At 37.8% G+C, this 15497-nt stretch overlaps 1 protein-coding gene across 5 annotated transcripts in view; it reads left to right on the top strand.

Moving 5' to 3' along the window:
• The window catches only part of PLCG1 (phospholipase C gamma 1), a 94201-nt gene extending 79316 nt beyond the window's left edge, over window positions 1-14885 (top strand). For 4 of the 5 annotated variants that reach the window (XM_081322590.1, XM_081322589.1, XM_081322588.1 and 1 more), the window contains 5 exons: window positions 2647-2761; window positions 9380-9541; window positions 9789-9877; window positions 11380-11564; window positions 12969-14885. In XM_081322590.1, the coding sequence (XP_081178716.1) occupies window positions 2647-2761; window positions 9380-9541; window positions 9789-9877; window positions 11380-11564; window positions 12969-13011 (594 nt within the window). In that variant the 3' untranslated portion in view covers window positions 13012-14885. Of the gene's footprint in view, window positions 1-2646; window positions 2762-9379; window positions 9542-9788; window positions 9878-11379; window positions 11565-12968 lie in introns of those variants that run through there. The other variant, XR_014025800.1, reaches the window with a different exon arrangement.
• Window positions 14886-15497: the final 612 nt, after the last annotated feature.

Here is a 15497-nt window from a genome sequence, read left to right as displayed (position 1 = left end):
TAGGCCACTCAGAAATGAACTAAGTCATATCCCTGATGAATACACAGTAGAGGTGACAAATAGATTTAAGGAATTAGATCTAATAGACAGAGTGCCTGAAGAATTATGGACGGAGGTTTGCAACATTGTAGAACAGGTAGCAACCAAAACCATCCCAAAGAAAAAGAAATGGAAGAAAGCAAAATGGCTGTCTGAGGAAGCTTTGCAAATAGCTGAGGAAAGGAAGGAAGCAAAAGGCTTAACATCCCAGATAACCACGATTGGGTGGTCACTGACCCCGAGCCATACATCCTAGAATGTGAAGTGAAATGGGCCTTAGGAAATCTGAGCAATAACAAAGCTAGTGGAGGTGACAATATTCCAGCTGAGCTATTCAAAATCTTAAAAGACGATGCAGTAAAAGTGCTACACTCAATTTGCCAGCAAATTTGAAAACTAGTGGCCACAGGATTGGAAAAGGTCAGTTTACATTCCAATTCCAAAGAAAGGCAATGCCAAAGAATGTTCAAACTATCACACCATTGCTCTCATTTCACATGCTAGTAAAGTTATGCTTAAAATCCTACAAGCTAGACTCCAGCAGTATGTGGATTGAGAACTACCAGAAGTACAGGCATGATTTTGAAGAGGCAGAGGAACTAGAGATCAAATTACCAACATATGCTGGATCTTGGAGAAAGCTAGGGAGTTCCAGAAAAAATATCTACTTCTGTTTCATTGACTATGCTAAAGTCTTTGATTGTGTGGATCACAACAAATTGTGGCAAGTCATTAAAGAGATGGGAGTACCAGACCATCTTATTTGTCTCTTGAGAAACCTATATGCAGGTCAAGAAGCAACAGTGAGAACTGGACACGGAACCACTGATTGGTTCAAAATTGGGAAAGGAGTCCGGCAAGGCTGTATACTGTCGCCCTGCCTATTTAACTTATATGCAGAGCACATCATGAGAAAGGCAGGGCTAGATGAATCAAAAGGTGGAATTAAGATTGCCGGGAGAAATATCAACAACCTAAGATATGCAGATGATACCACTCTAATGGCAGAAAGTGACGAGGAACTAAAGAGCCTCTTGATGTGGGTGAAGAAGAAGAGTGCAAAAGTGGGGTTGAAACTTAACATTAAGAAAACCAAGATCATGGCATCCGGCCCTCTCAATTCCTGGCAAATAGATGGGGAAGAAATGGAGATAGTGGCAGATTTTATTTTCCTGGGCTCCAAGATTACTGCACATGGGTACTGCAGCCAAGAAAATAAAAGACGCTTGCTCCTGGGGAGGAAAGCTATGGCAAATCTAGACAGCACACTAAAAAGCAGAGACATCACCCTGCCAACAAAAGTGCATATAGTCAAGGCCATGGTATTCTCAGTTACAATGTATGGCTGTGAAAGTTGGACCATAAGAAAGGCTGAGTGCCAAAGAATTGAGGCCTTTGAACTATGGTGCTGGAGAAGACTTCTGTGAGTCCCTTGGACTGCAAGGCTATCAAACCGGTCAGTCCTAGAGGAGATCAACCCTGACTGCTCTTTAGAAGGCCAGATCCTGAAGTTGAAACTCAAATACTTTGGCCACCTAATGAGAAGGAAGGACTCACTGGAGAAGAGCCTAATGTTGGGAAAGATTGAGGGCAAGAGAAGAAAGGGACGACAGAGAATGATGTGGCTGGATGGAGTCACTGAAGCAGTAGGCATGAGCTTAAATGGACTCCAGAAGATGGTGGAGGACAGGAAGGCCTGGAGGAACATCGTCCATGGGGTCGCGATGAGTCGGATACGACTTCACAACTAACAACAACACATGTGTGTTTCACCTACACCATGGATTCTACCATCTTGGAATGTAGAAGATGCAATCACTAAACACCCCTCAGACTATGTTTTTGTTTTTGTTGGCAATTGCACCATTTATTGCAGCAGACAACAACGTATGGCTCTTGAGATGTTTCTTGCCCCTTGTATTGGCCCTGTTGGCTAAAGCTTGTAAGCCGCCCTGAGTCTTCGGAGAAGGGCGGGATATAAATGGAATTAAAATAAAAATAAAAATAAATAAGATGATGGGAAATGAAGACCAAACAGATGCCTGCAATTCTATGATTATTAAGGAAAAAAAATAGGAGTGGATATCAATATAGATAAAGGACTTATGAATCCTATCCAGTGTGACTGATACAGCACAGTAGGGAATGAGAGCTAATTGTAAGAGGGCCAGGTGTATTAAGGCTCATTTCCATTCTGGAACCTAAGTCAATAATAGCTAATTTGCTCCAGTTATTTCAGTCTGGCAGTGCAACCTTAATTATGTTTACTTAGAACTCTAACCATGATACTAGTTAATGTGTTTCCTGGATTCCTATGACACATTGAGCCATTAACTAACCACACTAGTTGGGCTTCCATTGGATCACTATCGCCATAGGATTTTTAAAACTTGTCCTTAAAAAGATTTTTAATTGTAGCATTTCAACATTTTTGAACACCACTAACTTAATCCCTGCACAGATTCTAATTGTTTTTTTTCTACTGGAATGTTATTGGTATTAAAGAGCCTTAGGAAGTAGATAACTGAAGTCTGTGTAACCATTTGGCTCAATATACCAGAAATATATCTAACAGTATGATTTTTCTCCCTTCTGTGTCTTGTCCAGATTTTGGGGGCACGACATCTTCCCAAAAACGGAAGGGGAATTGTTTGCCCATTTGTAGAGGTTGAGGTATCTGGAGCAGATTATGATAATGCAAAACAGAAGACCGAGATGGTGGGTGAGTACCTACCTGATCCTGCTATTTCAATTTCAGATTCCATTGCCAAAGATGTCAGTGTTATTTCTTATATCTCAGATTCCATTGCCAAAGATGTCAGTGTTATTTCTTCTCAGATTCCATTTCCAAAGGTGTCAGTGTTATTTCTTATCTCCTATATAAAGATAGCAATTGAAAACATCCCCTCTTCTCCTATCACTTTTAAAAACCAGCTTTTTCATCATCAGACAGGTGCAGAGTTTATCTCACACCTGTACATATGTCATACTGCTGCCCCTTGTCTGTTTTTTTCATATTTTCTGGTTGAAAAGCTTGCAAATGCTTGTGGAATCTGTGGGCAGTTAATTTCAAATTTACTATGGGGCCTTAATGTGGCAAGAAGTGTAGAAATGTTTCCTGTTCACTGAATATTTGCAAATTCTTCTGGGCGGATGATAGGGTGCTACTTTCTATTTTGATACTAACTCTGGAAGTGTAGGCCACCACAGTGATAAACCTGTACAACTATAGATTACCTAACATGCATTACATTAGAAAGAGAGAGAGTGGACGTAATATCTTTTTTTGTTTTGAATTGTGCACTGTACAATTGGAAAAAGCTATTTAAACTGGAGCAGATGTTTGAACTAAATTAAAATTTATATAAAAAGTTTTTAGAGCGTAAATTATTTGTATGCAGAAAAATGCCAACTTTGGATCGTATTCAAGCAAGTGTCAGCTTTTCTGTAGTCAACATTCTCTCCACTGCCAACCTTAGAACAATTTTTTTATGTGTAAATATTATTTAGTAACTGTAGTTACTGAAATTGCAACAAATGGAACTTGTTTGCATTTAGGTTTTACGAGTTTGGATTCTTTATCTCTTAGGCTAGTTTTTTTTTAAAAAAAAATATCAAATCCTGTTCTTCATTAATCCTGTCCTTCTTTGTCTAATCAACAATTGAACTTTTCAGATTTGTAAAAAAGTCCAATCATGAAGTGACTAAAAGTATATATGCTATTGTTGGTGTTATTGTTGTTGTTAAGTAGCACTTGTTCTGGTTATGTGTGTTCCTTTATAAAGATTCCGCCTTCAGGAATCATCTGTTGCCAGGATATTGGCTTGCAATTACTAATTAGACTATGTAATAAAGGAATCTAAAAATCTGCAGAGATTTTGCAATATAAGCAAAAGAAACTTAGTACGATGAGACACAAAAGTAAAGAAGACTAACAATTCATTTCAATAGTGGTCAACCACTCGTTATGGGAATTCCAGAAGCAGGATATTATGTATTATTTTATTTTATTTGTTTTTCATATTTCCAAACCACCCATCTCCTTCAAAGAGGTCTTACAGTATTACAACAGTGCTGTAGTTTTTTCCTGCTTCTTTATCATAGTGAATGACACTTGCGTGTATCCAGCCTTCAATAATAATGGTAATATGTATTGACTAGCAAGCTTTTACCCTTTGTTAATTTGTCTAAAACTTTTTAGACGTTTCTGTGTTTTGTAGCCACCACAACTTTTTGTGTTTCCAAATATAAAATGTAGTATTTTCATTTATGCAGTATGCAGTAAAAAGCTGAAATATTTTCTTAGAATGAATTAAATTTTAAGATATCTTTTTTTGGGGGAAAATAACCTAATACGTTAAAGATAATATATAACTTTTCTATTAGCTTATGTTTCTTGCCATTTTTAGAATTGTTGTTTTTAAATTTCTAATGCCATATAAATCTGATTTCCTTAAAAGTGTGAATGCTTACCTCCATTTAAATCAGTGTACATCAGGTATGAACCATTTTAACTGCAGCCTGGTTTTTTTATTCCAGAGGTGGATGTTTTTAAACAGTTATTTCCCTTTAGTTAACCAAGATGTTTATGCTAATTCAAATTTAGATTGTATATTGTGAAAGAAATCCACAAATTTAAGGAATAAGTTTATATAGCCCTAGCCAACAAATAAAGAAAGTAAATCTTTGTAACTGGTGTGTTTCTTTGTAATAAGACAGTGGAGTCTTTCATTCTATCCTCTGAGAATGAGAAATGAGAAAAGCAGCTGGTGAAGTATGTTGACAATAGCTGCAGTAAATGTATCAACTCCTGCCTTTTCTACTTAACTACATTTGAGAGACGGTGTGCCATAGTTGGGTCACATGGGATTTGGGCCTGAAAGATCAAAATTAGGGTTCCTGCTCAGCCATGAACACAACTGGTAATCTTAACTTCACTAATCTACATTTTGTGGTATATGAAGAAGATATGTTCAACCACCAGAACTTCTTAGTTCGTAACTTCTTAGGCAGTTACATTGCTTTCCCCCCAATAAAAAAAGCAGTTTTAGTGAGGGATAGAAACTTAACTTTAAAACTGTCTCAGTCTGAAACACATCCAGGGACAGGCTTGGAGTCTTCGCTCATCAGGAATTCTTATGCTCTAGAGCAGGGGTAGGCAACCACGGCTCTTTTATGACTCATGGACTTCAACTCCCAGAATTCCTGAGTCAGCATAGCTCAGCTTGGAAACCTCTCCCTTTAGACTCATAGTCCATGAATCATAAAAGAGCCGAGGTTGCCTACCCCTGCTCTAGACAATAAGACCCAGCTGCACGTTTTCAGTCATTGTAATCCTCTCACCTCTAATGGAAACTAGTGCAGTGATTTCTCCCATTGTCTTGAATAATATAAGATAAATAGAAAGATTGCCTAGGCTCATGGAAGAAGAACCAAACCAAAGGAAGGTCCTACTCAAAGTGGTTTTGTCCCTGTCCAGTTCTGCCTGTAGTAATTTCTCATGGTATCCTTTTGGAAAGATTATCATCATTTTAGAAGGGATGTCCATTTGTTTTTACCCTTTCACATAATCAACCTATTGCTTCAATTATACTTTGAATAATACTGACTGAATTCATCCAGATTTACTTCAAAATACTATTAATCTTTGTCTCTTAAATATAATATCAATAACTTATATACCGCTTCACAGTGCTTTACAGCCCTCTCTAAGCCTTTTACAGAGTCAGCATATTGCCCCCAATAATCTGGGTCCTCGTTTTTTAAAAAAGATTTTATTAGTTTTTCTCTTACATACATATATTCATATTAATCCTTTCTTCTAACATAGTTTTAAATGTCTCTGGAATTTTTGGAAGATTATTTTCTTCCGGATATTTAACAATTCTCTCTCTTGGAAGTTTCCTCTTTATTGTACAGTTCCTTGTAGTATTCCTTGATTATCTTTTTTATTTCTTCATTTTTAAATTGTAAATGGCCTTTCCCATCTAGTAAGTTATGTATCATTTTCTTCTCTCTCTGTTGTTTAAGTTTATAAGCTAACCATCTTCCTGGTTTATTGGCATTTTCAAAAAAATTCTGTTTTGCTCTCTTTATCTGTTCTGCCAGTTTTTCTGAGTCCAATAGATTTAATTTATGTTTTATTATGTCCATTTCTCTTCTCAAAGTCTTTTTTGTGGATTTTTTTGCAGTTCTGATTCTTACTTTCCAAATTTTTCTTTCAGTAGTACATATTGCTGTCTTCTCTGTTTATTTTTCTTTGCCATATATGTTATAGCTATGCCTCTAAAGTACACTTTAGCTGTATCCCATACATTTTTTAATGTTGTATCTTCTTTTTTATTTTCTTTGGGGAAAAAATCCATTTCTTTTTTTACTAGCTCTAAAAATTCTCTTTTTTTAATATAGATTGATTTAAAGTCCATCTTCATCTTTTTTGTATTCCTTTCCAAGTCACTTTCAGGGGATTATGGTCTGCCCACGTGCCTATTTCTATCTCAATATCCTGTATATTCATCCTCACATCAGCGGTGATCCAAATCATATCGATTCTTGACCAAGATTTTTGGCTGTTTGAATAAAAGGTGTATTGTAGTTTTTGTGGGTTGCTTTCCCTCCAGACATCTTGGATTCCAATTTCCTCTGCCATATCAAAAAATGTCCTGGGTAATTTTCCTCTTCCAGTTTTTCCTGTTTTATTGTTTTTATAGTCAATTTTTCCATCTACTATTGCATTAAAATCTCCTACTAAACAAATATTTTGGTACTCCATTTCTATTATTTTTCTGTGTAGGTTTTTATAAATTTTTTCTTGATTGTTGTTTGGTGCATAAATTGCCACAAGCAGTGTTTGCTTTTGATGCAGATATATTTCTATCATTAAGATTCTTCCTTCTTTATCCGAATATACCAATTTAGAATCTATTGTCTCTTTAATGTATACAGCGACCCTTCTTTTTTTCTGATGTGCTGAAGTGTGATAAAGTTTCCCAATTTTGGGATATTCCAATAATTTATGGTGCTATTCTTTTATATGTGTTTCTTGCAGACAAATTATATCTATATTCAATTTCTGTAATTTCCTGAAAACTTTGTTTCTTTTTGATGGGGAGTTTAGTCCATTTATATTCACTGAAAAAAATCCATTTTCTTTCTCCATTTCCATTTCCATTATTTATATTTAGGTCTAGTCGATCTAGTAATCCTCTGTTCTCAGGCAGGTCCTTCACTTTCGCCCTCTTGATCGTCTTTCTCTTTCTGTTCTCCTATTTGTTCAGTTGCTCCTTGAGTCATCTCTTCCATTTGCTTCTGCTCCTTACTGTCCCCTTGTCTTTGTTTCACTCCTTCATCTAGAATTGCTCTATTCCTTACTTCAAAATTTTCTGCTTTCCTGACTGAATCCAATCGATATCTTGTATTATTCCAATTTATTAAAATGCCTTCTGGCATCAGCCATCTGACGTTTATGCCTTTGACAATCAGCTTTGTAGTTAAGAAATGGTAGTGTCTTCGAGTATCTCTTACTCTCTTAGGTATATGCTTTAAAACCACGATTTCTTTATTTTTATATTGTATTGGCTCATCTCTGACTTTTCCTCAGTACTTCATTTCTTGTTGTTTCTTTTATGAACCTTACATTCTCTTGGCAGTTTGTTTCTTCTTGCATAGCTTGAGTTCAGGCAAAATATTTCATCAACCTCCATTTGAATTTCTCCTCTATCTGCCTTTAGAGCCTCTGCCAGGATGTCAATAATCACCACTGCTATGTTTTCTCCACTGTCCTCAGGGGTATTTTGAAATCTCAAATAGCGTTCCGCTTTTTCCATTTCTAGGATCTTAATTGTCCCCTCTAGGTCTTGATTTGCTTCTAATAATTTTTCATTTTCTTGTAATAACATTTCCATCTTTTTATCAATGTCCTCTGATTTATCTTCCACTTTCTGAATTCTTTGTTCATTTTTAATTATCATTTGATTTTGAGCTTCAAATTTTGCTTTTATATCCAGGATTTCTTGACTTACTGTCTTAAGTTTACTTTGTGTCTCTTCGTGGTTTTTTTGTGTCTCTTCATGATTTCTTTTCTCTTGATTTCTTTGCATCATCTCTTGAATCAATTTTAATGAGGTCTGTGTTTCGCTTTGGGCAGTGCTTATTTTCTCACGTTGCAACATTGCTTCAATAGATCCCTGTGTGGTTGGACTAGATTGTCCTACATAGGGTGCAGAAGAGTCTAGTAATGTTTGATGAACTCATTCTACAGGTCAAAGTCTAAAACCAAAATAGTATCTGTTTGGGTTTAGTCAAAGTCAACAGAAGTAACTATAAAAAGTCTTTTCCCTTGCAATCTCACAACACCTGTTATTTGCAGGTGTCTCTTCAAGGTCATTGTTACGAAAACATTTTTTTTCCATTTCCTTCTTTTTTTCTATTTATTAGTTCTGTCATTTCTTCTTTCACCACTAGATGTCCTCCTCAGCTTATTTATCAATGTCCGATACTCTTAAAAAACACTCTCCCCTTTTGTAATTGCCCGCCACTTTTAAATTACCGGTAATCCTTCTGAGGGTCTTTACTTTTCAGCTCTTTCCCATCAGGGGCTCAACGTTTTATAATCCACAAGAAGGAAAGAAAATTCTGGCTCACCCAGCCTCAGCACGCAGTTAACAGTCAGCTGTTTTGTGGTGCTTCCCTTCCAGCTGGAAACGACTTGGGCTGCCTCGGCTCACCCGGCAGCCTTTCTTCTGCCTTTTCAGAGGGGTTCTTCAGTCCGCTCTGATCGGCCACCGCCTGATCTGAGCTCCTGGAGTGTCCCTCCTTCTTCGTTGTCCCTCCAGGGCAACTTTCCAACCCTTTAAGGGCCGCTGGGCGAAGCGAAACCAGACTGGAAAGCCGGAGCGCTGGCTTCTTCCAGTTGTCTTGTCGGCGACCAAACCAGAAGTCCAATCTGGGCCCTCATTTTACTAACCTTGGAAGGATGGAAGGCTGAGTCAACCTTGAGCTGGTGAGAATTAAACTGCCGAACTGCTGGCAGTTGGCAGACAGCAGAATTAGCCTGCAATACTGCATTCTAACAACTGCACCACCATGGCTCTTGTTGCAGTGGTTAGAATGCAGTATTCCAGGCTAAGTATAAGGGAGAAGGACTATGATGTACTTATCAGGTTCAGAAATGGTGCTTTAGAAGTTAAATTCTGAAACACAATTTTGTGCTTAGCAGAGAAGATAAATAATCATAAAACATCTTGGTTATAATTTAAGTTCACTGCTGTTTAAAGTATTATATTTCTGTTTTTTCAAATAAAATCCATATATATCTGATGGTGTCTTTTGTTTACTATAGTGGACAATGGTCTGAATCCTGCTTGGACCCTAAAGACTTTTCAGTTCCATGTCAGTAATCCTGATTTTGCTTTTCTGCGTTTTGTGGTATATGAAGAAGATATGTTCAGTGACCAGAACTTCTTAGCTCAGGCCACTTTCTTGGTTAAAGGCCTAAAGACAGGTAAATGAGAAGAAAGTACTAGGTCTTCGGTCAAGGATAATTGTGTTGATACAGATAGAAATAGACTTTGGGGAAAAAAATTATAAATGGTCCTAAAACATACAGCTGTCATTGTGTATATGACCAGCTCAATAAGGGGGGGGGGAGCTCAACATAGCATTAGATTAAAAAAAGGCTTAATAAAGATTATAAATGTTCAACACTACTTACTTGCTCCCTGCTAATAATTCATTTTGTTATCTTTGAGGATATCGGGCTGTGCCTCTGAAGAACAACTACAGTGAGGATCTGGAATTGGCCTCCTTGCTTGTTAAGATAGATATAATTCCTCTCATGGTAAGTTGTTATTTTACAAAGGAATTTTGAATACCACTATTTTGTGGTAACTGGATAGAACAGGACAAAGGTTATTTTAGCTTTAAGAAGAAACTCATTAATCAATCTACACTTAACCAAGAATGGCTAAGATTTTTTTGGGGGGGAGGAACCTATGTGCCAACAATAGCCTTACAATATAGTGTCTCTTTGGAACATTGCATGTTTATACTTTCTGGTATACTTTAGACAATGTGCTTTCTGCTTCAGATCTGCTTTATCAAGGATATGCAATCTGATGTGTTAGGGCCACATATATCCTTCACAATTGCTGCTGAACTGTAATTATGATAAGAGCAGGAAGTTATTAAATATATATGAAATGTGTTTCATTAAATGTATTTAAAGTAAACTAGTCAAACTTAATTTTTGTCTTTGCCTGCTCTTTAGAGTTCAGCCCACTTGGGACAAAAGGATAGCAATAGCAATAGTTTATTATATACCACTTCACAGTGCTTTACAGCCCTCTCTAAGCAGTTTACAGAGTCAGCATATTGCCCCCAAAGATCTGGGTCCTCATTTTACCGAACTCAGAAGAATGGAAGGCTGAGTCAACCTTGAGTTGGTGAGAATCAAACTGCCGAACTGCTGGCAGTAGAATTAGACTGCAGTACTGCATTCTAACCATTGTGCCCCCATGGCTCTTGATGCAGTGGTTAGAATTGCAGTCCAAGTATAAAAGAGAAGGACTATGATGTACTTGTCAGGTTCTATAGGCTGATTTAGACCAAGATTTAATAAAACAGGAATTTAAGAACTTTTAGTTCTTTTGCCCCTAGGATCTCCAAGCTAATTTACCAGCAGAGACTATAGTGGAATGGCTTTTTCATGTAAGAGTAAACATGCAAGCCAAATAAATTTGCTTATGCATGGTAACAAACACTTATATTGATTTTTTTTAAAGAACTGTAGCTACTGCATTTCCTTCGGATAGGGGGAAATGGGTGTTTTCAGTGATCTTGTAATTTACTCGATGCTTTGGGTCTCATTTTTTAAAAAAAAAAGTTCTCGAAACTTCCTGTTAACTTGGCCACCAAAATGAAACTGGCTTTCAAACCTTAGTAAGAAGTTAACCTAGCTTGTTGATTGGTATTTTAATGAAATGATTGTGAATAACTGTGTTTCTTTTCATTTTAGGACTATGGGGATTAAAAAAAACCTTTAACTGTAATATCATTTCTTAGTATATTCATATTTAACTTTATTTTGTCCTATTACACAAAATTCCACAAATTTCTTCAATGATAATCTGTGTGTGTGTGTGTGTGTGTGTGTGTGTGTGTGTGTGTGTGTGTGTGTGTGTGTGTACACATGTAATATCAAATTCTTTAAGTATTTCCATGGCATTGAAAGGAGAGATCTCAGGAAAATCCAATGAATTCCTGGCTGAATGGAATTTTCTTTCTCTCTGTAGAAATGAGATCATAGGTTCCTTAATTGTTGTTCTTTCTATTCTGGAACAGGAAAATGGTGAAATTAATCCCTTTGCAACATCGCCTTTCCGAGAGAGGTCTGCTGATTCCCCAAATCAGCTCTTGACAGGCAGAGCCAGAGAAGTTTCCTTGGAAGCACGATATCAGCAACCATTTGAAGATTTCAGGACATCACAGGAGCAGCTATCAGAGCATTTTGACAATCGAGATAGAAGGCAAGTATGTAGAAATTAAATGTTCATATTTGGATGCTCTGCATAATACACAAATTCTAATAAAGTAAAGATAAAGGTTTCCCTGTCCAGTCACATCCAACTCTATGGCCGATGCTTATCTCCATTTTTGAGCCAAGAGAGCCAGCATTGTCCAAAGACATTTCCATGGTCATATGGAACATGGAATGCTGTTACTTTCCCACCAAAGTGGTATCTATTGTAATCTACTTGCATTTGCATCCTTTCAAAATGCTAGGGTGGGCAGGTAACGGAGCTCACCCCGTCGCATGGTGCTTGAGTCTCAAACTTGGGCTGTTCAGCTTTCCAACTGACAAGCTCAGCATCTTTACTGAGCCATCACACCCCCACAATGAAGTAATTAAGGTTTCCATATTTGTTTTCAAAGTTGGTTATTTTGACCTTATATGGTACCAGGTTTGTGTTGGCTGACTGACTGTGCTTGGCCCAAGATACCTTATTATATTTTCTATATTATTCCATGATTGTTGCCTTATATTTTTTCCAGCAAAGATTTGCAATGTGGTCACATAAGAGAAGGGAAAAAACTAAACTTTTATAAAGTTATCATTGCAAAGAATCCAAATAAACATTAATCCAGATGGCTGAGATGGAATTTTCCTTTTTTTTATTTTTTGAAGGAAGAACATTATGTTATGGAATCAGCCTTCCATGTACCTCCTACCCACTTGTCTTTTAATACTCCAAATGTCCCAAATGATGTTGCCTCTCTTTTCAGTAGAAAATGTTACATTTCAAAGCCCTCCATCACCTCTAGTGCCAAAGGCGGTCAGTTCTATCAGAATGGGAGAACAATGTAACGAACTATTAATATTGAATGCAAAAGCATCCTGCCTTTACGAGTATGAGGCCATAAAAGTTTATTGATTTTGGAAGAGGAACTTCTAAGCCAGGGGTAGGCAACCTTGGCTCTTTTACGACTCATGGACTTCAACTCCCAGAATTCCTGAGCCAGCATGGCTCAGCTTGGAAACCTCTCCCTTTCCCCTCAGCGTGGCTGGCTCAGGAAATCTGGGAGTTGAAGTCCATGAGTCATAAAAGAGCCAAGATTGCCTACCCCTGGTCTAAGCTATCATTCGGGACTTAGATGTTCCACTGAAACTGCTGGTTTCTTTTTTTTCTTCCTCCTAGCATATAATTATTTTTCATTTGATTTCACTTTTGTATTTAGCCCTCACCATTTTATCTTCACAACAACTTAGTTGGATAGGCAATGAGGAAGTTTCTACGTCTCGGGGTAAACTTACCCAATCAGCAGTTTCATTGCTGTTGCACGGATACCCCAACAGAATTCTAACCAATATTTGACTATTTTTAAAGTGGGCCATCTAGCTGAATTTGCAATTCCTGTTTCTTTCCCTGCAGGTTCCTGCGAAAGACGAGGGTGAATGGGGATAACCGCCTCTAGCTCGTTTCCCTGCTGGAAAGCACTCCTCCAGTGCTTGTGATTCTCACGGATTGCTGTGAACTGGTTTCTATGGAAACGTCACATCCTTTGGCCTACTTTCAGGCAGCTTTTCCAGTTTCTGTTCTGAAGGATGTACAAGTGGAGAACTTTTTTTAGGAAAAAAAAACATCAAACCACATGTCAATCACTTCATTGTTGAGGAGAAAAAAGACCTTCAGAACTAAAACAGAGGGGAAAAAGTACTGAATGTGTGTATCTTATCAGTAGCTAAGGCTCAACACAAAATCTAGTCAACAGTTTCCTTCTTCTGTGTCACTGTAGTTCCAGAGAGGATAATACCTCAGAGCTGCCAGCAAAGCAGCTTTCCTTTACTCAGCTGAGAGGAGCTGATTTTTAAAAATTATTATTAATAATTTTATTAAAGTTCTTAATCATTGATGATGCACAGAAAAAGATATTTCCATTTCAAGAGAAAGTACAATTATTCTCACGGTATTAGAGCACAAGCCCAATAGGGCATACCAGGCCCAGTCTTCGGGACCATGTCAAGCTATGCAAGGTTTTAAATCTGTCAGTATTGAATAGAGCTGCCAGGTTCCTTACTTTGGCAGATCTTGGGCTTCATTAGCTGGAGTTTAAGTGCAGAAGACCATCAGCAAAGCTGTCAAATAGCCTCCTTTTTACGTGACCTCTTTTAATGACTAGTCTGAAGCAGAAATGTGCAGCCCTGTATAGAACGGGTGACTTGAGATTTCAAGAGGCAACTTTGAAGAGGTAGGAGCAGATGGAATACGTGAGCTAAGCCTGCTCTGCAAGAGGTAGAGCTCTTGCCACTAACAAACCTCTTTCCTGTCACTGCTTCTATAATGCAGTTTCAGCCACTAGTGCTGGAGCAGAATAGTAACCTGGGGCCATGTGCCCTGCTGTAATAGTTCTCATGACCAGTATTGCTGAAGAGGGGCCCCACAGATCTTTGTAGAGTTAACAAGCTAAGGAAGCATGTTTAGCCTCTTTCAGTTTTCACCATTGTACCTCTTATTTTGGAGATGGGTTTTTTTGTATAGGATTAAGCCATCTCCTCTTTTTTAACGGAAGCTTTTCTCCATGTTCTTTAGGTCAGGCCATGCGAAGGCAGTTGTCATTGTCATGATGTGCCAGTTGCCTAGCGTGTCATACCATGTCTGTTGCTACAGAAACAGTGAAAATTACGTGCTGCTGTCTTTTGCCTACTAGAAAGGTGATAAAAATCCAAGAACAGTATTCAGTGTTTTTATTTAATTTGCTGGATAAAGGGAGAGCAGATATATCCCAGTGTCCAAAGGCAAGCTTTATCATACACGGTCTGTGAAGAATGCATTGTTTGACTTTCTGAAGAGATCTCCACCAGATGTAGAGATCTAATGTTTGTTGGGATGAATCAGGCTGCACAATAAAAGTTCTGAATTAATATACTGAGATCCAGCTGTGAATTTTGTAAGAAGAAAATAAATTGGGATTCAAATTAAGCCATGTATGTTGTAGCACTGCTTGAAACAACAAAGGATTTCTTCAAGGTGTAAAATTAATCACTGAAGGTATTCTAGGCCCTTATAAATTTCATCCTAAGACAGCATGCTTAAAAATATGCACCATCACAACAAATGTGCGTTGTTAGCTTTTGATACTAGGCATACACACCGGCAGAATAATGTCGTGAAACCAGGTTATCTCAAAAGCACAAATTGGCTGCCTTTAGATTGACAATTGGGTTTACAAAATCCAACTAATTTAAGCTAATGATGCTTTGTTGTTGTTGTTGTTAGCTGCGAAGTCGTGTCCGACCCATCGCGACCCTATAGACAATATTCCTCCAGGCCTTCCTGTCCTCTACCAAGCCAGGAAATTTATGTCATTTACTGAATGCACAGGTCTCTTCCATTCAGTGCTTTTTTTGAAAAAGAAACAGGTGCCGGAACTCACACATGCCATACAACCCGCCTTGCCTACCCTACAAGGTTCCATCCAAAAAGGTGCCGGAACTCCGTTCTGAGCGTTCTATGAGAAAAAAAGCCCTGCTTCCATTCATTGTGCTGACTATACAGTGTTTATTTCTACCAAATACAAGATGAATTAGTTGAAAAGCATGGGGGTGGAATACTAGATTTATTTGTTACTGAGTCTGAATTTAAAGTATGTGCACAAAGTGTCTTGCTAAGCAAAGCAGCAGCTAATAAGGACACAGGAATGCTATGTGCCCATATAATTTACTTGTGTACATTTTGTACAAGTCTTATCCATTCCGGAGGCCAGACTCTGTGCATCTCAAAGTCATTATCCCACCTGCTCTACTTCCCTACAACAAGCTGAGGCTTAAGACATTTTCAGCCTGGGCTACCATACCTGGCTGAAAGTTTGTCTTTCTTGTGTTTGGCACAGAATCCCAAATAAATAGATGATATAAAAACACGTTTTGGTTAATACATTTTTTAAATTTCTCTTGTTAAAAA

This window comes from Vipera berus, assembly GCF_964194415.1.
Source record: "Vipera berus genome assembly, chromosome: 3".
Taxonomy (NCBI): domain Eukaryota; kingdom Metazoa; phylum Chordata; class Lepidosauria; order Squamata; family Viperidae; genus Vipera; species Vipera berus.
Note: the sequence above shows the minus strand (reverse complement) of the source record. Positions and strands in the feature narration are given on the sequence as shown.